The sequence below is a fragment of the Colias croceus genome, chromosome 22 (assembly GCF_905220415.1).
Source record: "Colias croceus chromosome 22, ilColCroc2.1".
NCBI classification, from domain to species: Eukaryota; Metazoa; Arthropoda; class Insecta; order Lepidoptera; family Pieridae; genus Colias; species Colias croceus.
This window is the reverse complement of record NC_059558.1, coordinates 1,700,341-1,728,174: the sequence shown is the minus strand read 5'-3', so window position 1 is coordinate 1,728,174 and position 27,834 is coordinate 1,700,341. Positions and strand designations below refer to the sequence as shown.

The window sequence follows — 27,834 nt, the reverse complement described above, 5'->3', positions numbered from 1 at the left end:
TCTGTACTGACTTCAAATCTGTTTACACAAGGTTTTTTTCGGGTCAGCACTGATTTGCCTCGAATTTGTAGTCAGTTACTGACCCTGTGTAAATCAGCACTTATATTAAGTATGTCATAAAAAACAAAGCTAGATCTATAAATATGATGTTATGTGTTATATAGATCTGGCTTTCTTTTTTAAGTGAAACTTCTTTATCGGGGTTGGAAAAAAAAATGAGTGGAACATTTTTTCGTTACGCGTGACATTTTTCCGTTACGCGCCATCTTTTTCTTATCCCTACCACACGTGATTCGTATTTCTATATAGTTGCATGTAGTAAATATTTTTTTTAAATATGGTCTAAAAGAAGTTTCACTTTTTACGTGTGTACGCTAGTACACGCACACATTTTTTTTATGGTCTAAGATCCGAACATAAGTCGATCTGCACCGGCATGATAATAGAATGAGACCAATTTTATATCCAATATTAATCCTGGACAGGATATTTTTTAATTAATTATTAAAAAATCTTTTATTTTAATTGCAGTTTCGAGATAATAAAACAATTTTGTAATAAAACAGCGCTGACATATTTTTTTTTCATCATCCTATCAAGTGAAAGTAACTGGTACCGACATACCTGTTTATACCTGCCAACCTAGCCGTTTGTCCCGGTAAATATTAGAAAACGACTATGACTGCACATTCTGTAGGTTTCATACTTTAAGTCTATTATAAATCTAATATATAAAAATCAATGCCACTTTTCGTTGTAATTCCATAACTCGAGAACGGCTGAACCGATTTCGATAATTCTTTTTTTATTATATTCCTTGAAGTACGAGGATGGTTCTTATGTAGAGAAAACGTTAATATGTACCACGGGCGAAGCCGGGGCGGACCGCTAGTTTTATTATAAATTTTTTATCTTGATACTGTAATTAATTAAAAAAAAATGTTTTTTTTTAATTCATTAAAAATGTCCTGTCCAGGATTTTCCCAGTCAACCCATTTTTAATACATTTTTTAGTACACTAAATTTATTATAAAATTGGTCTCATTCTATTATCACACCGGTGCAGGTCGACTTATATTCGGATCTTAGACCATTATGACGTAAGAATGTATTGTTATATACTCTTACGTCATATACCCGCTCCTACAGCTATGTCGAACCAGACAGTTGGTACACATAGTTCTATACTGCCGCTGACTGCACACGTGCTGACAGCGAGTGTCGATGGTCTTCTTGGATGTGAGTCTGGTGAGAGTGGTCTGCGTCTCTGTGTTCGTAGTTGTGGAACAGCAGAACGCACGACGGAATTCGCGACGGTATTTACCTGGAAGTTATAAATTGTTATCACTACATAGTATAAAACAAAGTCGCTTTCTCTGTCCCTATGTCCCTTTGTATGCTTAAATCTTTAAAACTACGCAACGGATTTTGATGCGGTTTTTTAAAGTGAAACTTTTATTACATCGTCTCAAACTTTTTGGTCTGTGTAGCGCATGTCGCGGGACGCACGATACGTACGATAATTATCGTACAAATACGATAATATCTATAGGGTGAAAAAAGTTTCATTTTTACCGTGGTTTCATAAAACCACACAACATTTTTTTTTATAGATATAGAGTGATTCAAGAGGAAGGTTTTAGTATATAATTTATTAGGTTTTAAACAAAGCGGGCGAAGCCGCGGGCGGTACCTAAGCTAGTTAATTATATTATGTCAAAAGTATTTAGAAATTAAAGATTTTTAACGGATTTTAAATGCGATTTATTCGTTATATATTAAGAAATATACCTATGTCCTACCAGAGCGAGACACTTTTTTTTCTTCGTCTCCACCGGGAACCGAACCCCTCGGTATTACGCTCATGCGTCAACCGCTGTACCAAGGAGGCGGTCAAAAAAGAAAAAAAAAGTGTACGTTACCATTAATTAACTGCCTAGAGGGTCATTAATTCTACATCCATCAATGCTCACGGGGGAAGAAACGATTTTTCACTTGTATATCGACGACATTACAAAGAAGATTGTATTTTATATAGACTAGCTTTGCTTTATATAGACTAAATTTCATTAAAATTGTTTCAGCAGTTAAGAGGTGAAAACGTATCAGACACAAACACAGACAGACTTTCGCAATAATAATATTATAGTCTTGATATTTTGTATTAGCAATTTTTCTAGTACACAAAACATGGATATACAGGGTGTAATCGTTAAGTGTGCACAGGTGATATTCCTGTTTTATTTTTTTATAAGTTATTTTACTCATTAGGTAAAGGGCTTTCGAAATCAATATAAAGTTTTTTGATATCTGCAATAGTTACGGAATAATCGTCTGTGTACACTTAACGATTACACCCTGTATACAAGTAAACAAAATTCACACAACAAAATGAGATCCACAGAGTCTGTATTGTATATGTATTTACTTTCATTATAATGTATCCAAAGACATTTCAAGAATTTGGGTCATATTCCTAGTTACCGGAGGAAATCATTCTTCCAGACGATTGACGTCATGTCAAAGAGTATTCATTTAAATAATATATTAAGATATTATATATTTCTTCAATTTACGAAGGTAGGTTCAGATTTCTCTTTTTTATTAATAATAGTTTGACGAACAATGTTTCCTCTACTGAAATCAAAACCCAAAAAAGATATTAATTATACGTCTGTCTGTATGTCTGTTCGCGATAAAATCAAAATCTACTGTATTGATTTTCATTCAGTTTTAACCAAGAGATAGCTTGAAGATTTTAGTATATAATATTAGTTTGTTAAGTTTTATACAATGCGGACGGAGCTAATAAGTTTAAATAGGTATTTCGTATCAAAATTCAAAAACATTATTTTAATAACGATGTACACAGAATTCATAATAATTAATAATATTAGGTATTGTGTACTGTATAGTATATTGTAATACATTGAACCCTTTCCAAGGTACCTAACTTATTCGTTACTTGAAGTGTGAACCTATACAATTTATGAAATAACTTGTGCTTTAGAATTATTAAGTTAGTACACATAAAATATGACTGTATCTAAAATAATGATGTTTTAATACATTAACAGCACATTAACAGTATAATATTTACTGATGTAAATAATATGAATTGACAATATATGTTTTATTGTCTGTTGTTGTGTTTTTTATTTTTGTTTTAAAGATTCAAGCATTCATAGTATTTACTTATAGTATTTTGAATGAATAAATGAAGTGGCCGAAGCGAAGGTTCGCGAAGAAAAAAAATTATCAGTCTGACAGACACATAAATCTGATCAACTACTTGTCTCTAAAGAAAATCGATCAGTGAAACAGATGTATGCATAATGCATCTACCCTTTACCCCACTAGGGAACACGGGACTTCACCCTTATGTAGTACTAGGTTTCCGCCCGCGACTTCGCCCGCGCAGTCAAAGAAAAACCCGCATAGTTCCCGTTCCCGTGGGATTTCCGGGATTGCGTCATTTTCTCGGGATAAAAAGTAGCCTATGTCCTTACTCGGGTATCAAAATATCTCCATACCAAATTTCATGAAAATTGGTTCAGTAGTTTAGGCGTGATTGAGAAACAGACAGACAGACAGAGTTACTTTCGCATTTATAATATTAAGTATGGATAATGATATTATGGTGAACAGAATTGGGAACGATTATTAAAAACATATAAAAATACAACTTACCGCTCATAAAATTATATATAAGCGGGTTGATAGCAGAATTCGCGTAGCACATCACGTGGGAGAGTAGGGCCAGGCAGGTCAGGACTTCATTTTGCTTCATGTCAAGAATGTATCTGTAATTATAAAAAATAATTATTAATTTTTAATTACTAATCTATTTATTAATTGTAAAAATATCTTACGTACTTTAAAAAAATGATAAATTCTTCGATGATATTGCTCGTAGCGTGAATATAACCTATAGGCTGGTTGCAGAGCTTGACCGACCATCAGTGCGTACGTCGGTCGCGCTTGTCATATGTATGGAAATTCATAAAACCGTTCATAGCTAGACCGACCATACGCACGCGTATTTCCATACATATGACAAGCGCGATTGACGTACGCACTGATGGTCGGTGAAGCTCTGCAACCGGCCCCCTTCGCGATAAACAAAAATAATTATTCTATATATCTAATACGTTATTCAAACCACTAATTACTAACATGTACTTCCAGAATAATTTAGTTTCTTCTGAAGAAGTAATTTAGAAGAAGACAAAGCCGGTTACTTAGTCTTAGAAATTATTCATTAGAAACTAATCAAGAAGAATCAAAACTTTTTCGTCTCTAAAACTCTCGGCTTTGATACAAAACTCTGGAAGTCAGAATTTTCTTTTCTTCCTAATTACTAATGCATATATAAAACTTAACAACAATTTATAAGTTTGATTGTTAAAACGTGCTAATCTCATCAACTACTGGTCCGATTTGAAATATTCTTTCAGTGTTAGGAAAATCTATAAGATCTTTATCATTACGATAAGACTATTGGAAGCAGAGCAATCATGCGGGTAAAACCGCGGGGTACAACTAGTTTTACTTACAAGCATCACAAAGACATATTTGGTATTACCACAAAACAATTTAAACACAGTCTAACTTTAAACCAGGGATCAGTCACTATTAGTCATCTATGTGAAATACGACAAAACCAGATTAAAGAGGACCCACGCTTAAAGATAAACCCTGTCTTAAGAATTTTGTGGTAAGACAGATTGTACTTATCGAAAAACGTTCACACAATCTCCCTTCTAAAAGACATTGAAAAACCTTCAAATAACCCAAAATAATAAACAAACACACACAATTACAAAATGATCGATACACAAGACCAAGCAAGACAGTTCACGTTAAACTTTGTATAAATTACTGTGTCAATATTTGTCATGACATCATTCATAGTTGGGTGACGGCCGATAGAACAAACTGGATATAAGCTATTGATAAATTTAGTAGACCTTTATAAACTAGAGTTACTTGAATCACCTTTTTAACACGATTTTGTTAGCTTCACCGCTAAATTTTCGCATTTAATTCAAAGTACTTACACTGTCATTGAAAAATTGTGAGTATAAAATAAATATACTTTTAATTTTCATTTTTTCTAAAAATAATTGACGAACTTGAGTAGTTAATATGCTAACAATTCGAATTGTTATAAAAATATCTAGATAAAATAAACACGTGTTTGTAACTGAACTCTTCGAATATAAATAATTAAGTAGGTTTAATACTAATGTTATAAACTGTAAGTCGACCAAAAAAGATTATATAAAACAGTATGGCAACCAAAAACCCATTTTTGTCTCTTATCTTATAAGTTCAACGTTCTTACAATAATGTATTATTGACAAATATAATGCATATAAATTGAGGGTTTGACGCATCACCGCTTGTGATCTTTGACCTTTAATTTTGGTATGTTTGCACAAAGTTTCGACACTCTGAAGATAGATATTAGTTGATTATCCAGAGATGTCAAGTTTTGTATAACTTCTACGAAGCTTGAAGCTCTTAATTATTATATTGTTTACTAGCTTACCGCCCGCGGCTTCACCCGCTTTGTCTAAAACCTAATAAATTATATACTTAAACCTTCCTCTTGAATCACTCTATCTGTTAAAAAAACCTCATTCAAATCCGTTGCATAGTTTTAAAGACTTAAGCATACAAAGGGACATAGGGACAGAGAAAGCGACTTTGTTTTATACTATGTAGGTAGTGATTATATTGATATTATAACTTTGAGGTCTTAAGGTTTCCTTTATTAGCTCTTTATATGGTATGGATCAGGAAATATTAACAAATATAATTATGTATACACAGGGTGTCTCACTGTTGGTATACTAAGCTCAAAGGAGGTTATAGTTTTGCATACGCTGAGTACGTAAAAAATACTTATAAAATTCCAGACGCAAAATGCTCAAATTATATACAAAGAAAATATTATAAAGTATTATAAAAATGATTATTTACCTGAGTGCTGACAGCAAATGCACAGGGAAGTAACAAACAGCGAACATGACGACCACGGCCACTAACATCTTGGCAGCTTTCCTTCGTGAGCGGAGTTGGGCTGAAAATATGATTAAAAAAAACTATTAATCTATACGTAAACATTTGAATATAACGTTTGTTTTTTATTCACGTTATGCGAAAAGCTACATAATATTCTACTAGCCGTAAGGTTAGCGCGACTTTGTATAATAAATAGTTGATTCTATCGATATATCTTATTATGGGCCCTCTTCACAATGGGCAACGTTGGGCGAGAAGCAATCACCTAGAGAACCTAAATGTCTATGAACAGCCGTCATTGTAGACGTTTTTTAAACATCGACGATCATTCGTTGGGCTAACGCTGCCCATTGTGTAGAGGGTCCATTATGATAATTCCAAAATTGATAAATTAAAGACTTTTTGACGGATTTTAAACGCGATTTATTCATTATGTTACCATGATAAAATATAAATTATGTCACTCTCTAGTAACTCTACTATCTCCAAACACATCATCACAAAATCCTCTCCATCTCCGTAGCTATATGAAATAAAGATAAACAAACAAACAAATGTGATTTTCATTTATAATAATATTAAAGATAAGGATGTAAGGAAGTAAGGATATCTTAATATTATATCTCTAAGTAATTTAAACACACAAAGTGCCTTGAGGTATTCGAAGTTATTTGAAATTGTGTGTGTTCTACTTAAGAACGTCTTGGCTTTATGGGAATATTGATAAGAATCATAATTTAGTCAATACGGATTTTATATTATGTAGTCAATAAAAATGTTGTGTGGTCTTATCAAACTACGGTAAAAGTGAAACTTTTTTTCACACTATAGACATTTAACTAAAAATTATCGTATTTGTACGATAATTATCGTACGTATCGTGCATCACGCGACATGCGCTACACATACCAAAAAGTTTGAGACGATGTAATAAAAGTTTCACTTTAATAAAATATAATATTATGTAGACTAGCGGCTGTGCCGCAGAATTTCATCCGCGGACGAATCCGCAGGAAAAATCGAGTATTTCTATAGCTAATGATTTAATGTGGTACATAAGCTACATAGTGATGGTAGTGATCAAGTATTATTGTAATTAGTTTAGTACTTTCGTGGATTTCCCGTGAAAGAACAACAAACATACATACAGGATGTATGTATGTTTGTTACAAACTTTCGCATTTAATTATTGAGTAAGGAACAATTTCATACAAAAATTGGATACCCTTAAAATACCTTGTTGTCACTCTAACACGATGACACGTGTATCGTCACGTCACATTAGCGTGACAAAAGTTATCCCGCCGTGATCCTTCAACGCTCGAAGTTTTTACTTCCAAGATAGGATTTATTTTTATCTTCAAAAGTATTCACGTAGGCTATTATTTAAAATAGCAACAAAAGGGGTTTTGATTAACTGGTAACCGGTATGAACAGAAAATAAGAACTTTTTAACTCATTTTAAACGCTATTTATTTATTACAGCCAATTTTAGCCCAACGTTTCGAACACTTTATAGCGAGCGTAGTCACAGCCAGATAAAGGGTAATTTTTTGAAACGTAGAGACAAGTAATATAACGAATAATTCGCGTTTTAAAGCGCGTTAAAAAGCTTTAATTTCTAAATGTATAATACTCGTTAAACCAAACACAAGAAAAAAACCGTGATAAAAACAAATAAATGGTCCATTCATGAATAATATCTTTCTTTTATAGGTCAAGTATTTTGAGATTTGATTTTCCAAGCTAATTTCAAATATTCAGCGATATTTTATTAAATATAAATAATGTTCTATTTTTTATTAATATACAAATAAAAAACAATAAAAATATCCAATTTCAAAACATAAAAGCTAATTGGAATGTCCATTTTACGCCTTGCTTCGGAATTCATTCAGAGATCCAACCATTCCTTTGTTTAAATTAATAAAACTGTGTAAAAAGATATTGAGATTGAAAACGTAAAATATTAATAAAAATAACTGAATAAGTTTAACTTCCTGTAAAATTCTTGAGTACAAAAGTATTTTTTTTTTCTCGTAAATTTTTGAGATTTCCTATTTGTCTAAATACTTTAAATGTCCAAGGACTTGTAAATATAAATTTATTAATCTTGAATAAACTATTACACAAAACTAACTTTATAACTTTTGGGTGTAAGGTTGCTTTTCCACCAATAATGATAATGAGCTAGTCCAAACTAATATTATAAATGCGAAAGTAACTCTGTCTGTCTGTCTGTTACTCAATCACGCCTAAACTACTGAACCAATTTTCATGAAATTTGGTATGGAGATATTTTGATAGCCGAGAAAGGACATAGGCTACTTTTTATCCCGGGAAAATGACGCAATCCCGGAAATCCCACGGGAACGGGAACTATTCGCGTTTTTCTTTAACTGCGCGGGCGAAGCCGCGGGCGTATCCTAGTTTATGACTTATTATTAGACCAACCTTAAATACAGGAGTAATTAACATTGTCACAGGAGTATTTTATACATTAAGTTAAATATGTATGCTTTAGCATTTATTTAATATTGGACTTATTTATTATAATCACACACACATTATATGACATACATACTTTTAAACTCAACGGTTAAAATATATCAAAAATTATTTTCAAAAGCCCACAAAAGCTCAAACGACCAAAAACATGAGTCGCCTCCCTATTTTTTACTAATCATATATAATTATTTCATTTCCTCGTGCGGAATAGAAAGAAAGAAGATTTATTACAGATTAGTACAACTAACGTAAACTTTCGCGTACTTTATTGCATGTAAGATATAAATAATCCCATAGGTATATCACCCTCGATAACGAGTTGAGAAAGACTCATGGGAAATTTAAATAATAATCAGATCCGAAACCCTTGTTGGAATGCCATCTATTTTATACATTTTTATACACTTACTAGCTTTCCGTGCGCGGCTGCGCCCGCTTCGTCTAAAACCTAATAAATCTTAATATAATTATATAAATCTCGTGTCACAATGTTTGTCTTCAATGGACTCCTAAACCACTTAACCGATTATAATAAAATTCGCACACCATGTGCAGTTCGATCCAACTTGAGAGATAGGATAGTTTAAATCTCAAAACGTTTTAGAGAAAGCGGGCGAAGCCGCGGGCGGTAAGCTAGTTATATACAAAAACATTCCTCTTGAATCACTCTATCTATTAAAAAAACGCATCAAAATCTGTTGCGTAGTTTTAAAGATTTAAGCATACATAGGGACAGAGAAAGCCACTTTGTTTTATACTATGTAGTATATAGTATTTTATACTACGTATATTTAATATAATATCTTGCATAATATTGAAATAATTACTACATAGTAAATCAATCAAATCAAAGTTGCTGTCTGTCCGTTCCTATAAAACTACGCAGCGGATTTAGATGAGTTTCTTTTATAGATAGAGGGGTACGACAGAAAGGTTTTAATTGTGACTTTTTGATTCTTAAAATTACAATGATTAAAAAAATAAAAAATAAAGTATGCATGCCATTTACATTATATAACAATAGGTCAAAGGTATTGTGTGGTTGAATATTATATGTGTTTTGGATAGGGATACCACTAATATGACTAATAATTAAATGCCGTATTTTTAAGCACCGATAAATAATAATTTATCATGATACCCTTCAGTAAATAGAAACAATTGGACAAAGAGAAACAGCTCTACCCTACTATTTTAGATTCAATATTAAATACTCTACATAGAGTTAGCCGATTATTCTAGAATATTCTAATTTCTCCAATACGAAAAGGTACCTTGTTTCACTATTGATTATAAGATTACCATTAGGTATCATTAGTCACTATCCATGTAAGCCCATAATAATTAAAATAAAAGTAAATTACGTACAATTTATTTCACATTACTTTTTATTGCAGGTTTTGGTTGTTTATGTCCCTTGTTGTGTAATTAAGGATTTTCATTTATTCAAACTAGTTTACAACGTGACTTCACTAACGTAAACTAGCATATATGTAATACTATCGTTCCGCCCCTGGCTTTGCCCGCGTTTTACAAGAAAAACCCGTATCCGTTCCGATAAAACCTCCTATGTGTTAATCCAAGTTACCCTCTATATGTGTGCTAAATTTCATTGTAATCGGTTCAGTAGTATTTGCGTGAAAGAGTAACAAACATACATACACAATATACATACATCCATCCTCATAAACTTTCCCATGTATAATATTACTTGATATTATTTTAGTAGAAAATTATTGTAGAAGCAACATAATCTATCTTTAAACTAATTCGAATAAGCAATAAAACGTTAATGGCCACTTCATTAGAATATTGTTGGAAAATATTTGGAAATAGCCGAAAATAAACATTATAACATGATTCCCGATCAATATACGTCATAATCTGATAGATTACACCTGGGATAATTTGTAAATGTTCATAAAAATAGTTTCTAGGCTAGTTATTGCAAAGTTACGCAATTTCATCTGCTGAAAAAGATACATACGTAACAGACTCTTATATAGACTTTGACTTCAAAGTTTAAACTTTAGTTTAATGCTCTAAGGTTTAAACGGACAGATTTAATTCAAACTTTGTACATCTATCAATAATAGTAGTTCCTACATTATTTAATTTTTTGTAAAAATTTTCATTTTTAATCGACTTCCAAAAAAAGGAAGAGGTTATCAATTCGGCCGGTATGTTTTTTTATGTATGTACACCGATTACTCCGAGGTTTCTGTGATTCTTTTTTTGTTCGATGCGGGATGGTGTCGAATTGGTCCCATAAAATTTTATTCGGATAGGCCCAGTAGTTTTTATTTTATGAGCATTTTTGTCTGTATTTGTAAATGTTGCAAGTGCAAGCTTGAAGTCAGTTGTTTTTAACGCAGTTATCACTTGTTCGTAGTATCGTGATATTATACCTATAAATAGTAAAAGATGCCTTCTTCTGCCTTTAGGTACTAGTTATTTAACAAAATTTTCATAAAGGTTATTTTTTGCATTTTTGCAGCATGTTTCATATCTCTATTCCTATTGGTATGGTGATGTTATATAGCATATTACCTCTATAGCATATTAGCATTCCTTGACATCGGAAGGAATCGGAAAGAAATAAGGAATCTATTACTATTTATACATATATGGGACTATCTAATACCACAGAATAATAAATAGTAGCTAGCTAATACGTCAATTAATACTTATTTTTCAATTCGATCTACCAAATCTTGATATTAGCTCAAACAAACAATGAACAGTTCACCTAGTAAAGATAATGTATTCAAAATGTATATTGTTCTTGTTCGAATATGATATTGTTAGATGCTCATTCAGGCGAAACATTGTTTGAAATTCTGTTGTTGTGTGCTGTGTATTATGTTGTTTATTTTAACCTTGAAGTAATGTTTATGTAGCTATGCTATCTATCTTAATATATATAAATCTCGTGTCACAATGTTTGTCCCCAATGGACTCCTAAACCACTAAACCGATTATAATAAAATTCGCACACCATGTGCAGTTCGATCCAACTTGAGAGATAGGATAGTTTAAATCTCAAATCGTTTTTGAGAAAGCGGGCGAAGCCGCGTGCGGTAAGCTATTATCTATATAAATAACAATGAACAGCCATATGTGTTGTTAAGCGTATAACTCGAGAACGGCTGGACCAATTCGACTAATTTTTTAACAATTTTGTTAAGACAGGAAAGCTTATTTTGGACAGAAAAATAGGTAAAATAACACATCTTTTTTCACTCTGTATGCTCTATATATACCACAAGCGAATCCGAGTGCACGTCTAGTTATAGCATAAATATAAAAATCACGTACTAATACATAGAGTTATATATACAGGTCCCTTTAAACATTCTATTTCGTTGTCAGTACTTTGAATTTAATTTCAGTCTCAAATCAATACCCCAGAGCGAAATCGCTTTATAATTATTATTCGAATTATACCAATATGCCTATTATGTCATTGTTAACCAGCGTAATAACGAACGTGATGGTTATCGATCGTAACATTGAATAATTACAATAACTTTGTAGATACAATCAAGTTACTCTTAGTATTTGTCTTTATGCACCCTTATTATGGTTAGAAGCTCTTATTCATAACGTACCTAATTACTTTATTGTGATACTAGCTTTCCGCCTGCGGCTTCGCCGGCGATTTGAATTCCCGTGGGATTTCCGGGATGAAACCTATCCTATGTGTTAATCCAAGACACCCTCTATATGTGTGCTAAATTTCATTGTAATCGGTTCAGTAGTATTTGCATGAAAGAGTAACAAACACACACACATCCTCACAAACTTTCGCATTTATAATATTTGTGAAGTGATACTTTTTAAGCGTGTTGAGATGCAAATTTCAAGGTCGCGTCATGACAATATCGTCACATCATGGAGTAAAGCGACGATTTTGGTGTCTTTGAATATTGCTAAAGAAGTTTCTGTTTTTTTCTGTTTCACTTCTGACACGTGTGCGCGGCACTCACATTCTTTTATAATTGCATTGCAGTCAAACAAACCAATTTTTAAGGGGAGTCCTTTCAGCGAAGCGGAGTAAAATTGGTTTGCAAGATCAAATTTTTCATGTATTTGCAATTATATGACGCTTTTAGAAAAAATAATCAATACACTTCAAGATATTGCCTAAAAAGTGTATATTTGTTACACAACCACGTGTATTTTGCTCGATTATATAAAATCATAAAAATAGGCCAAAATAAAAATCGAAAACGAATTATTTAATAATGAAATTTCTGAATCTCTACCCGCATCTTTCTCCACATGGCTCGAGTTCGAAACCCGCCTCCTGTCCGATTTTTTTCTATCTTTAAAATATACAATTACTATGAACCATATTTTTCCTTATTATTTATGATACGATTTTATATCTGGAGATACTTAGGCTAGAGAGTGATATATAGGGTTCTTTTTAACGAGGTGATATTTATATATCCCTTGGGAATTTCCTGTATCTTTACGAAGCCGCGGGTAATCGCTACTTATTGAAAATGTTTAAATGATAAATATAATAAAACCTTTAATCTATACTGATATTATAAAGCTGAAAAGTTTTTTATTCTTTTGTTTGCTTGAACACGCCATTGTTTTTTTTTTCATACTAATATTATAAAGCTGAAGAGTTTGTTTGTTTGAACGCGCTAATCTCGGGAACTACTGATCTGATTTGAAAAATTATTTCGGTTAGATAGCCCATTTATCGAGGAAGGTTATAGGCTATGTAATATGATCACACTACGACCAACAGGAGCGGAGCCACGGGGATGAAACCGCACGGAGCAGCTCGTGTTAGATAATAATCCATTTATTGTGGAAGCCTACAGACTATATTATATCATCACGCTTAGACCAATAGCTGAGCAATACGGGTAAAACCGCGGGCACAGCTAGTATAATATAAGAATAAATAATACGTAATATAAAAAAAAATAGTTAAAATACTTACTTTCTTCAGCCGAAGCCAGTTTGATGGTCTCCGCTTGCCCAGGAATCTTATGTGATCTCCATAACACCCTGACTATTTGATGATACGCGACTGTCATCAATAGCAGGGGAATCCTGTGAACAATAAAATTATACTATTATACAAGTAGTTTACATACAAACACAAAATGAGTAATATCAATTTTGTATAAATCTTTGTTTTAAAATAAATAATATTATGTACCCAACAGTTAGAAAATAGTTACTACAAAGAATAGCCAATAAGCAAAATTGTAGTTACTTCTTATAAATAATTTAAATCTTGCAAAAATAATTTGTTAATAATAATGATTTGCCCTGTGCTTCAGGGACAAAATTCAGTGGATTTACACCTTCTCTTGATCGAGGATAAAAATGCCTTTACTCAGGAAAATCGGCACTTAAATAACAATTCTATTTTCATTTTTATGAACCATACGCTACAGTAAATTTAGATTATAAACCCCCTTTTATGTCACAAAAATCGGAACTTTTGATATGCTAAGGCCTCCACGCGTGGAAATAAATATTCCATTTTCCTCTTTGGGTATACAGTTTATAAACACACGTAGACTTTCGTAGCAAGTATTTCCTTATATATGAGTTCACCCGAGTAGGTATTATATATTTAGAAATGAAAAACTGTTACTGTTTTTAAACGCGAATATTTATGATCATTTGTCGAGTTGTGACGATCAGGTTCGCATTAAAATATTCGAAACGTCGCGCGCGATAAACTCTAATACTAGTGTACCAATTTTAATTCTGTTCATACCAAGGGATAGCGTGGTTCTCAACAACAGCACAATTTTAAGTATTTTTATAAGTACATATTAGGTTTTAGACTACGCGGGCGGAGCTGCGAGCGGAAAGCTACAAAAACAATAGATATCAAAAACCATACAATAGAGACAAATTATAATAGCCCTACTCCTTTTTTGAAGTCGGTTAATAATGACCAGTTTATTTACTTTTAGAAACTAAAATATACACAATGCTTGAACTTCCAAGGCAAAACCATGCCAAGGTTCCGTAGACTATCACAACAGAAGTGACAAACTATTTTGCTCTTAGGTATTTAGTAATTGCTTTCTCTGTGTGTAATATTTGTCAACAGTGAGAAATGAGCATGATTCAGCAGATCGCGTGAAACACCGCGCTGAAAAAAGCGTCTGTGTTTTTAATAAAACCTTTATATAAATAATATCTAAAAATCAATATAAAATAAAAATAAAATGTGTACATATAAACAAAGGACTGTATGTTTGTCCAGGAATAATGTTTTATAAATTGTATTATTTTTTAACTATAGGTACATATTACAATATTAAAACATTGATACAACAACAACAAATCGTTGTAAAAATTGGTACTACCTACCTAGAATTTGTAAAACCAGAACATATGACAAAGACGCAAAAATAAAATATTAAGTTTTTTTTTTATTTATACGTAAATAAATAATTGTATTAAAAAATATTTCAAACCAAATTATAACCTTGATCCAACATTGTGTAATATTCCCAAGGACTTATGAATTTTCAAATTATAATTCGTTAGATTAAAGCTAATATTATCAAAGTTCGTGGTTTCGTTAAATATCTCACTGTTTGATCGCGATTGAATGTACCACAGATAACAAACAAAATACTTTATTAATATACAATCGGCAGACATTATACCTACTAGCTGTGTCCCGTGGGTTCACCCGCGAACAAAATAACGGACAAACACTTTTGATCCTTTAGGAGTTTTTAAATACAAGATCCTGAATTTAACTTTTTAAATTACATTTTTTTATCCAAATCGGTCATTTACTATATCTGGAAAGCGTAACAAACATACAAACAGAATTTCACATCAATAGTAGTATTTAGTGTTGCCCAAATTCAGTCTTGGTCTTGCAGTCTTGGTCTTGCGTCTTGCGTTTTTGCAAGACCAAGACCAAGAACAAGACCGCGTATTTTTAGCAAGACCAAGACCAAGACTGACCGTGCAAGACTTGAGCAAGAACAAGACTTAGCCTGCAAGACTCTTGCGTCTTGCAGCTAGGACTTAGCGCTATTTCACTGAGTAGTTAGGTGTAACAGTTCGGTGTATAACTAGGTAGGTACGCTTAGGAATTCTATGAGACGCAAAAAACTGTATCAAAGAATATGAAAAACTGGACCTATGCGCATTACTACCATAAACATAGCGAATAAAAAAAATCAAACTGAGTGCATGCATAGTTATGTTTTAACCATCGGCACTTTGATAATGCGGCATCAAAGGTTTTGTACTTACTTCTCAAAGAAATTTGCCGCTTTTCGGAAGTACATGGTTATGATACATGTACTTCCGAAAAACTTGGCGGCTTCTTTTGAAATCTAAAACAATCGTGGCCGCCACGCCGAAATCATAACATTTGACACTATTTGATTGCCGCCATAGGGCGTAGGTATACTCATGCAAAATAATTTCGAATTTTTTTAAGAGTACCTACAGGTGTTCCATAAAATAAATAAGTTTCAGAGTGCTTAGAATGAAAATGAATACATTATACTGATCACGCAAGTAGTATTATGATTAGGATAAAATGGTAAGGATAGGTAGTAGATGTCATATTAATTCATTCTAGTAAGTATATATTATAATATTGATTACTTATATGTTTTTTTTTTATTCAAATAAATGATAAATCGTAAAACTCTTTTATTAAATTTCTTATAAGTTGAGGGTTCAATCTCTTTCTAAACAGATAAGTATTGTTCTTTAAAATACAGTCAAGTCATTGTAATTAATTTGTTTTTTACATGTTTAGCAAATGTAAGCTTAAATGAAAAAAAATCAAATGTTTAAATCATAAATGTTTATTAAGAAACAGTTAATTCCATGGAAAACGACATATAGGTCAGTTGATTTTTCGAATTTCGTATCAAATCTTCAGTTATTTATTAATCTGCTTGATCTTTACTATGGTTATGTTAATTCAAGCTCACAATGTTCCAATTCTAATACGTTTTTCTAAGATTTAAAGTAAACTTTAATAAATAGTAATAGACTAATAGGTAATTGCAAGACTTGCAAGACTCTTGCTGCAAGACCAAGACCAAGACCAAGACTGGGAGCGCAAGACCAAGACCAAATGTATTGGCGCAAGACCAAGACCAAGACTGGCTAAGGGTTCATACGCACTATGCGGGTAGCCGCGTTGCGGGTAGCCGTCCGGCTGACCGCAAGCACAATTATGTACGTAATATTCATTTCTATGCGCACTGCGATGCGGCTACCCGCAGACCGCTCCAGTTGCTCGGAGAGCTGCGGCCCGAGTGACGGCCAGCCGGACGGTTGCTATACGCACTGTGCGGTTCAGTCTGCGGCTGCCCGCGATTGAGTGAGTGTGTGCACGTGGTTGCAAAATGCTTGCTCTCATCTCGTGTTTGCAAATAAGGATGCACCCAGTACTTCTTTCTTTGCTTTTCTTCTATACGTAACGTGTGTAAATGTAGTAAATAGCTGCAACTTCTTCCATTTCCATCTTTGAAATGGATCGACATGACCGCAAATCGCAACGGTTCTTCAACCGCACTATGCGGGTAGCCGCATTGCGGGTAGCCGTCCGGCTGGCCGCATTCGCAACCGCATCCTGCGGTCAGCCGGACGGCTACCCGCAATGCGGCTACCCGCATAGTGCGTATGAACCCTAAGTCTCGTCTTGTTCTTGCATTTGGGCAACACTAGTAGTATTTAGTTTGTATTCCACAATTAGGTAACTATTATACTTTCATAAATAGGTAGTTTAAGTTTTCATTAGCTCTTTTTAACCGACTTCAAAAAAAGGAGGAGGTTATCAATTCGGCCGGTATGTTTTTTTTTTATGTATGTACACCGATTACTCCGAGGTTTCTGAACCGATTTACGTGATTCTTTTTTGGTTCGATGCGGGATGGTGTCGAATTGGTCCCATAAAAATTTTATTCGGATAGTAGTTTTTATTTTATAAGCATTTTTAGACAAAAAATTACAAATACGTATTTGTAAATGTTGCAAGTGCAAGTTTGAAGTCGGTTGTTTTTAACGCAGTTATCACTTGTCCTTTCTTATTATTGTAAACACCAAGAACATTATTATAGCTGCTGTGAAAATATAGGTAAGTCCCATACTTATTAATCTCCAAACATAAGAAATAAGTAACTTTCTTGTAATAATTTATAAGAGACTTTAAGACTTATGATTTAAATCTTCCGGAAAGTCGTTATAATAATAGGCGGTTGCGCATAAATTTTTTCGTTCAATAAGTAATTGGAATATTATATAGTAATACAATAAATGCAAGAAAATCTCCGTCTTTCTTCTATACTAATATTATAAATCTGAAGAGTTTGTTTGTTTGAATGCGCTAATCTCAGGAACTACTGGACCGAATTGAAAAATTCTTTCGGTGTTAAATATCCCATTTATCGAGGAAGGCTAAAGATCATCAGGAGTGGAGCAACGCGGGTAAAACCGTCGAGCATAGCTAGTTTAGATAATATATAATAAATGAATAATTACTTAGTACGAAGCCAATTTCTCACAATAAATAGTAATTACACTTATACTTGAACAATAGCATCAAGTATAATACGACCAAATGAATAAGGAACTTATGTATATAAACAATAACATCAAGTATAATACTACCAAATTCAATAGGTAGTTATACATCCACCCCAACCCTCTGTATTGGGTTGAGCAATAGCCTTCCGCTGGCCTCAGCAAGACCACCGGAGAGTTCTTGCAATTTCACACAAGCATTCCAGTTATTGGAAAACATTTGTTTCGCAATATTGTATCGATGGTACCATGTATGTAATTCTGGGCATTAACATTTGTGACTCCAAATCGTCCACTTGTTATAGTTAAGTAATTAAATAAGTTTAATTTTAATTTTATTTCATTTCTTTTTAAAAAAGTAAAATCGCTCCCGCAAAGTTTAACTAGGTACTTACGTGTAAATAAAAACAACTTTTATAATATGCCACACGAAGTCACTAGTGGTAGACCAGGTAGCTGTGCATTGCACCAGGTATTCCAGGTTGAATCGGAGTGGTACCACCTTCACAGTGGTTAATACCACCAGTTCTGGTGTATCTGTAAATAAAAGATACTATTAAGATTTAAAATTATTATAAACTAGCTCCCCCCCGCGGCTTCGCCCGCGTTTTCAAATAAAAACCCGCATAGTTACCGTTCCTTGGGATTTCCGGGATAAAACCTATCCTATGTGTTAATCCAAGTTACCCTCTATACCTATGTGTGCTAAATTTCATTGTAATCGGTTCAGTTGTATTTGCGTGAAAGAGTAACAAACACACACATAGATACACATCCTTACAAACTTTCTCATTTATAATATTATTATTAGTAGGATAGGATTCTATCCATTATACACGGTTATAACCAGAAGGAAGATACCCGTTCTGTTGGTAGGCTTACGTGGGGCACAGGTCCAACACGCAGAGGCCCTTATTATTATTTTTAATTCTATACTATTATGTGTTATTATTGTTTAGTGCAGACGCTACGTTTTGACTGCGAGAAAAAATGGAGAAAGCACAAGTAAAAGGGATTGTTTATGAAAAACTAGCTGTGCCCCGCGGTTTTACCGGCATTACTCAGCTCCTATTGGTCTCAGCGTGATGATATAATTTATAACTTATAGCGCTATAACAATGAAATCACGTTTCAAATCGGACCCATGGTTCCAGATATGAGCGCGATCATGCAAACAAAAAAAACTCTTCAGTTCTGCGTTGTTATCTACAATATTAGGATAGATTAAAAGATCATAATAATATAGTATTATAATAATAAATAACAACGAAAAAAAAGTCTTGCAATAAAAAATGTATGTCTGATGGATCTATCTAAAGGCAAAAGATTAAAAATCACGCGTTAAAAAATGACTTTAAATTAAGGATATTTTCCTGTGCGGATAAGATGCGCACTAATAAACGCAACCACTGCGGCCAGCCAGACAGCCCGGACTCTAACCGAAATAGCAAGAGGAACACCATATCAAAGAACCAACTATACTAAAATTCTCTCTTGTCAACGTTGATACCTCCTACACGATAGTGTACGTCAATGACCTTAGATATTTTTTTTAATCTTGAATAATTATAAAAAATTTGACTATTTTTTCTGTATAAATTAGGGAACAGGTGTATTTATAAGATGAGCGTAGCCAATATTCAACCTCGATTATGATAAATTATGCTAAACTGTCTTAGAGCATTAAACCAAACTGTTTCGATATAAAACAAATTATTTTGAGTAAAATAATAATTTTGTGTAAACTGAAAAGAGGGTTTAGTAAAATGGCAAACTATATAAAATGCTAGAATGGAAATAATTTCACGAACAATATCTAACGTAGAGCTTAAAGCAATTTTCTTATTATGGTGCATTTACATCAATCGAGCGAATGCTCATTCTAACACCACTATGTCAAATTATTTTAGTATAAACAGGCGTAGAGCATTCTTTCGTTGTTCTTAGTGCGTTCGAAAAGATTCTATGCAATGTTCTAATACTACTTTCGTTTACACTAAAAGATCACGAAAGAATGCTCTTGTTAAAGTGAAACTTTTATTACATCGTCTCAAACTTTTTGGTCTGTGTAGCCGCGTAGCGCATATCGCGTGACGCACGATTCGTACGATAATTATCGTACAAATACGATATTTTTTTGTTAAATGTCTATAGTGTGAAAAAAAGTTTCACTTTTGCCGTGCTTTCATAAAACCACACAATATTTTTTTCTAGCTCTATCTTCGTTTGATGTAAGTGCACCGTTACACAATAATGTAAAAATGTCACTCACTGCTAAATAATGCTGAAAAGCTTGTTTATTTGATCGAGCACATCTCAGATACTAATAGTTAGAATTTGAAAAATGATACAAAAACAGGAAACATCAAATTCAGAACAGACGAATAACTAGTGAAAATAGATGGAAAATAACAAAGGAATTAATATTTATTACAACAATCAACAGCTACGTATTATTTTTGAGTACCTACACACGAGATTTGTAAGAGCTTCGAAGGGATTTGGGAAATTTTCCCAAAGCACCTAATATTTGTCATAATAACATGAAACAACAACGATTTTAAGCTCACTGTTAGTCATAATAGAGTTCATATTTCTTTGACACGTTTGATGTTGTATTATATGCTTGATACGGAGTAATCACACATTTAGGGTGGCCGAACACGGACCGCTTCAAGCAGTTGAGACCGACGGCTTGAAACCGCTACCGCGCGGTGAACTATGCAGGGTGTCCCACTATTGGTACTTGAACTTTTGATACACTGATCACGAAAAAAATACTTAAACAACAAAATTACGTCAAAAATTTTTAAAGTGAAACTTTTATTACATCGTCTCAACTCGTAGTCTGTGTAGCGCATGTCGCGTGACGATAATTATCGTACAAATACGATAATTTTTAGTTAAATGTTTATAGTGTGAAAAAAAGTTTCACTTTTACCGTGGTTTCATAAAACCACACAACATTTTTTTGCTAAATTTTTCCTAAAAATCCATGTTTTCTTCTCTGGCTGCGCGCAGCCGGCATATACCTCTTCGCTAATGTGAGCATTTTGTCTATGAAAACTTAATCTTAAACGAAAGCTCACGTGCTGGTGGCAAAGTTGAGCGGGTTGCTTGTTATGGGTGTACACATACATAGAGTTTTAAGACTTCATCTATTGCAAGAAACAATGCGTCTGAAATTATAGTACATATAAGTATTTTTACGTACTCAGCGTGTGCAAAACTAGAACCTCCTTTGAGCTTAGTATACCAACAGTGGGACACCCTGTAGACACTGCCGTACACGGACTGCTAAAGCTGTCGAGCCGCTTCAAGCCGTCAACTGCGCGGTTTGTAGCAACAACTCGAGCAGTCAACGAACGACAACAACAACACACAATTCAAACAATTTTAGACTTACTGAATAATAGAGATAGGGTCCATATTACAAGAATGGCGGTCTTGGCTCGATTGATGGTGGATTTGAATTTGAGCGGGAAGCAGATCGCGTACCAGCGGTCCACTGAGATGAACGTCAGCGTCAGCACTGACACTGTCACCGATACTGACTGCAACAAGAGATAATATATTTATAAAAATACAATAGAAAAAGCAAAAGTAAGTGTACATAATACCATAGAATTTTTTTTCTTAAGAAACATAATTATAACAAAAAGAGGGAAAGCATAAGTGTAAATGATACAATTCGTTCGATAGAATTGTTTTTATACAGGGTTACTTGTAAAACACCGGCAACCTCGCAGGACAAGATAGCTAACATCATAAGCAACAATATTTGTTCTACGACTTTTGATAATTTGTTAGATTTTATTTTCATACAAAAATAAATAATCATTTAATTTTCCGTTTGAATATTATAAACTCTACGCCTCCCAAAAATTACGTAAACAAGAAGCGAACGAGACGGGGAAGGGGGCGTCGCGTCGTCCATCCGATAATGAATAGAACATAGACTTACAAATGTTAGGAGGGTACAATAAAAGTTTAAAAAATCATTTAAAAATAATTTATTGCGTTATGCCAAAAGTCGTAGAACAAATGTTGTTACTTATGATGTTAGCTATCTTGTCCTGCGAGGTTGCTGGTGTTTTACAAGTAACCCTGTATATATTGTTTTTATTGCCCATTTATCGAGGAAGGCTATAGGTGTATCATTACGCTAAGACCAACATGAGCGGAGCCACGAGGATGAAACCGCGAAGCGCAGCTAGTAAAATATATAATATCAATTACTTATATCTATAATAATCGTTAATACTTTTTATTTTTCACAAAAAAATATTGCTTATTCTATATGTTAAATGGAATAAATCTAATACTAAAATGTAGGTATTTAGTTCTAGGTGTCGTAGCAAGATTTTTGCAAACAAAACTAATTTATATCGAGATGTCTCAAGGACAAACCGAAATCGAAAATTTTTTGTTATTATTGCTATTCCATATTCCATTAAAAGGCTATGTGACCTATGTTTTGTGTTCCTTCTACAAACTATTATTAGTAACAAACATACACATTCTTACTGTTTGTAAGAATGTATGTTTGTTACTCTTTCACGCAAAAACAGCTGATCGGATCTGTATGAAATTTGCTACAGTAATAGATTAATTTTATTGTTCCGCGGCTTTCAGATAGTGTCTATAATATATTCAAATATTTTAAAATATATATATTATTTATTGTAATCTATTATGATCTAGTATCTTTTGAGCAAATATGGACGCTCTAAATTTTAGAGACTAAAAGATAACCTACAAGTAGGTAAGTACCTATATCGAGGTTTTATTTTGTTATATTTTATAAGTAAACAATAAATAAATACCATAATTCTATATTAAATCTTTTATATTTCTTACGTGCCCAGCTAGATGTCCTATCGCCTTAAAAAATAACAATACTAAGATGTCTTTGAAGCGTGAAACCGTGATTTTAAGAAAGAAAACATAATTGTATTGGGATGTCTCAAGGACATTCCGAATAAATATTATTTCATACTTTTACGAATATACCTATATTATTATAAAATATATTATCTGTGAAAGACATGAAGTTTTGATTTAATGCTTGATCAAAAAACTATTTTAGAACGCTTTATCAAAGAATTAATAGGGCTACAGTTATCCATACATTTATATCGTATTGTATAATATATATATAAAATAATATTATCTCCTAGATCAATTCATGTTATTTTACCAACTAAAATCTATACATATAATAAATCTGTAGAAGGGTCAATTCTGTACATTGAAAATATTGAAAAAATAAATAGCAGGGGGTGTTACTGGATCGATACCAAACCCAAATATGTGATTAAAAAATTTTTTGTCTGTCTGTCTGTCTGTCTGTATGTCTGTCTGTCTGTATGTGAAGGCATCACGTAAAAAGTAATGGTTCAATTTCTATGAAACTTGGTATAATTATACCTTATTATCCTGGGCGTAAAATAGGATACTTTTTATCCCGGAAAAATATGTAGAAAAAAATAAATCTTAATTTTTCCGCGCGGACGGAGTCGCGGGCGGAAGCTAGTTATAAGTATTTCAATTGACGTTGCATAGAAATAGTAATGCTAAAAACATCGTAAATATTTCAATCATTGCTCTGAAAGCGATTCTATACATTAGAAAAGATCTAAAATTGATAGTAGATATTTTAGTACCTGGTGTGGATGGGATAATAATTTATCCTACTAATATTATAAATGCGAAAGTTTGTATGTATGTATGGATGTTTGTTACTCTTTCACGTAAAAACTACTGAACCGATTACTATGAAATTTAGCACACATATAGAGGGTAACTTTGATTAACACATAGGATAGTTTTTATCCCGGAAATCCCACGGGAACGGGAACTATGCGGGCTTTCCTTTGCAAACGCGGGCGAAGCCGCGGGCGGAAATCTAGTAGATAATTCTATAAATAAAAGATTAATTCAGGATTTCAATGTTATGCATCACATAAATTATTAAGTTTAACTGTAGATTGCGTTTCAGGCCAAACCAATAAAATAATATTACCTATAATAATTTGTAAATTTTCGATTTTATAAATATTTTGACAAAATAACTGAACTTGAGGAAGATTAAAAAAAATATAAATTCACATTTTTAATAAAAAAAAGTTAAATCACACTTTTTAAAATGTAGAGTAGTCGTCTTATAACTCTATCTATATTGACTTGTGCAAAAATTAACGCAAGAAAAAATGTTGTAAAAAAAGCTTCATAGCATAGTTATCACTACAATAACTTGAAATAAATGAATAAAACCCTAAACCAAAGCCTTAAACTTTTATTCATGTAAACTTTGTTTTTTGCTTTTGAATATAATATATCACATATATTCACTTATTTTTAAAACACTACCCCCGATATTAATGCTTCGGTCGAGAAAAATTTTCTTTCTGCTATTCTATTATAATAGTATCAATAAACTGCCTAAAAATTACATTAGCATAGAGAAAAAACTGAAAGCCAACGTGAAAACTCCATTATAGTGTCGCAAGTTCATTGCTCCGCCATGACAGATTTTTCCATGAAAGTTTCCATCAAACGTCAGCGAAATAAAAATAATTGAACATCTAGAAGCATCGATGCATGGCGTACAGCCATAAAGCCCCTTTCTTTATATTTTTGTTCAAAAATACGTTCAACATTAGAAGGGTTACAATCCTTAGTCGACAGGTTGACGGAAATCTTTTGTTCGTTTGGTAAAATGTTGTGTTGAAATTTTTACGACAAGGTTAGTCAAAATCGACCTACCTACTTTGATAGAATGCGATGTTGGCGAACAGGTTTATAATATGAATATAATAATAATATTTTTTTAGATTAAAAAACTTATTTTGGCTTTGATCTTCTGATTGTAATTATTCTTCAATTTATAGTTGTACTAGATTTGAGCCCGCGGCTTCGTCCGCGTTTTCAAATTAAAACCCGTATAGTTCCCGTTCCCGTGAGATTTTCGGGATAAAACCTATCCTATGTGTTAATCCAAGTTACTCTCTATAAATAATTGTGATCGGTTCTGTAGAAATTGCGTGAAAGAGTAACAAACATACACACACACACCCTCACAAACTTTCGCTTATTTAGGTTCGTTATTTTGGCATAAGTATACCTATATTCATTTCGTTAATATTTTTTAAGTCAGAGCAATCAAAAGGGCCGGTGGGCTCCCAGTGTTAATTGGTCATATTATTAACAATTTTGAATTAAAATACAGTTATCTATCTTTGCCTATAAACACACTATTTCTCTTACTTCGCAGTGCTGATTTTTAGTTCTAGCTCTACAATTAATTTCCTTTTGACTCGTAAATTAGTTTGTAAGCTCGACTTAAATTTCAATTTACCAATGAATTCGTTATCTTAAAGGACAATGAAAACAATTGAGGGTTTATCTAAATAAATGCAGACATTAATTGAGTTTGAAAGGGTTTATTTTTCACGGTAAACTGTATCCATTAAGGAGGGTATTGTAAATAAACAACACCCTTTTAGTAATAATTATACCTTTTTTTGTGACGTATTATTTTAGTGAATAAATGTTTAAGAACGCTCTAGCCATGCAGGTTACTCAGGGTAAAAATAACAGCAAAATAAGGCTTATTACACTCAAGAATAGTGTAGTTTTCTGCTGGTGAAAGAATTGTAAAAATAGATGCTGATTTTTTTTAAATTCACTTTTTACAAACATTAAAAAATATCAATTCATCTTCCTTATAACCAGGAAAAGCGAGCTCTACACCCTCTCAGAATTCATTTTATCGTACACTTTACTGAAAAACTATAGTACCTCGTTATAAGTTCGGTCTTTGAAATAGCATTTTTATTAATATTTAGATGTACTTATCAATCATAAAACATGATCCAAAAAGTTTGGCAAATTTAGGTACCTATGAAATTTAGTCCTTCTAAAATCTAAAGCATCAGATTTTGCTAGTTTTTTTCATAGTTTAATTTAATCATTAGTCATCGTCAATCTGTATATTTCCTGAAACCATTTTAAAGAGTTCGCTTTCTGTCCTGAACCCGACTAATGGTATCTTTTGTTGTTGAAGGTTAACGTCCGTACTCACAAACGACTTTCCGGAAAGGATTTTTGATACAAATGTTATGTTGTGAAATTGTAAGAAATTTATTAAGCTATTGCATAGCTTCTATCGCGGGCCTTGAGTGCGGGGACCGAATCGAGAATTCCGTAACGAAAAAACCTCACGCTCCCCACTCCGACGGGCGGAGGTGTGGCTTGAAGGCATAGCATGCAATAGCTTTACCACAGCAGTCCCCGAGTGCCACACGTCGTTTTTTATTTTTTGTACGACTTCCACGTTTTTCTTGTATTCATTTATGAAACTGTTCAAAGTTATTATACGCTTTTTTAAAAATTAATGTAAATATGTAAAATGTTTATAGCCCCTATAATATTAACAAACGATTTAAAACATAACATACCTGAAAATAAAGCAGTATTTTGCACAGCGCATCGCCCAAAAACCAAGTCTCCGTCACATCCCATAAAACCGTAGCTGGCAAACAAAACAGAATCACCATGAAATCAGCTACAGCTAAATTCACAAGGAAATAATTAGTCACTGTCCTCATCGAGTGGTTTCTATACACGGCCACACACACTAACGAATTCCCAACCAATCCGATGATGAATACAGCTGTGTGCGTGGCTATCAACATCCATTCGTAGGTTCGAGGATAGATGTAGTCATTCAACATTGAAATGTATTCCGCTCTTGATAAGTTACAATATTCAACGGCACCAACGCACACTTCTGTGTCATTTTCTTTTTCTATAGCATCTTCTAGCTCTACGTTTGTATCTTTCTTATCTTCGTTGACTGCTCTTTTAAATCTATCGGAGACTAGTCTATCTTGAAATTCATTATCATATATTAAAGGGTCTTCTTCATCTTGATTATTTTTTTCTAAATCTTTATTTAATTCTATTCTATCTTTTATATTTCTCTTATCTAAAATCGTTGTAATTTCAACATCATTATACGATTCCAATTGCTCATACGCTTCATATGTGTAACTATTTGCTAAAGTAAATATAACAATGACTAGAATTTTATTCATTTTTCTTTGGTAGAGTTTCCTTTTAGATCTTCATGTACATCATTTAAAATCTGAAACAATAGAAATAAAGAATTAATTTAGGTTATTCAATTAGATGACTTCAAAAGGTTTAGGTGTTTTTCTGAATCAAAAAACAGATCTATACCTCTGAAGATATCATTTAAAATCCTTTGACTACATAATATGTATGTGTCTTCTTCTTCTTCATATATTACAGTTATAGAATAGCTGTTAACTAGCTTTTAGTTTACTCGTAGCGTCGTAGCGTATTGATAAAAATAACTAAGCTTATTGTTCTAGATATTTTAATCGTTAAAGATCGACTCAAGCAACTGAATTTATAAGACTGAATTTAATTATTTTATTAGTGGAAGCATAAATCGATTAGCCGAGAAATTCCTTGAAAAGATTACAGTTTTAGACGTCGTTTGGCTTCTGACGTGACTGCTTTGAGAATTGCAGATTAATTGCATTTAATAGTTTCCTTTGCGATATCAAAACTTCTGTTGGCTATATTAGGATTTAGGAATACGGTTTTAGCATTCCCTTCATTGAAAATTCAGTCTGACTTGAATCAAATTTGCAAGTTGTTTCTACGAATGTGAGGCATTTCTATTTTGTCAGCATTTCTAGG

General features: G+C 32.9%; 1 protein-coding gene across 2 annotated transcripts; it reads right to left on the bottom strand.

Moving 5' to 3' along the window:
* Positions 1 to 357: 357 nt before the first annotated feature.
* Positions 358 to 27,239, bottom strand: LOC123701637 (orexin/Hypocretin receptor type 1-like). Of its 2 annotated transcripts, XM_045649122.1 has the most exons (8): positions 26,562 to 27,239; positions 21,506 to 21,653; positions 18,495 to 18,636; positions 13,505 to 13,617; positions 5,989 to 6,088; positions 3,691 to 3,803; positions 1,095 to 1,324; positions 358 to 398 (listed from the first exon to the last, which is right to left on the bottom strand). In XM_045649122.1, exons 1-7 carry the CDS (start codon positions 27,198 to 27,200, stop codon positions 1,125 to 1,127), a joined length of 1,455 nt encoding a protein of 484 aa, XP_045505078.1. In that variant the 5' UTR covers positions 27,201 to 27,239; the 3' UTR covers positions 358 to 398; positions 1,095 to 1,124. The 2 variants fall into 2 exon arrangements, with proteins under 2 accessions (XP_045505078.1, XP_045505079.1); XM_045649123.1 differs by lacking the exon at positions 358 to 398 and having other exon boundaries at positions 1,094 to 1,324.
* Between the last annotated feature and the right edge of the window lie 595 nt (positions 27,240 to 27,834).

Bases quoted from the DNA above. Each gene is read 5' to 3' on its own strand.
- LOC123701637 (XM_045649122.1), bottom strand. From the start codon at position 27,200: ATGAATAAAATTCTAGTCATTGTTATATTTACTTTAGCAAATAGTTAC. The intron at 18,637-21,505 runs GTAAGTCTAAAA...TTTTATTTACAG, and splicing joins GACCCTATCTCTATTATTCA to ATACACCAGAACTGGTGGTA. The intron at 3,804-5,988 runs GTAAATAATCAT...TTATAATTACAG, and splicing joins CATTTGCTGTCAGCACTCAG to ATACATTCTTGACATGAAGC.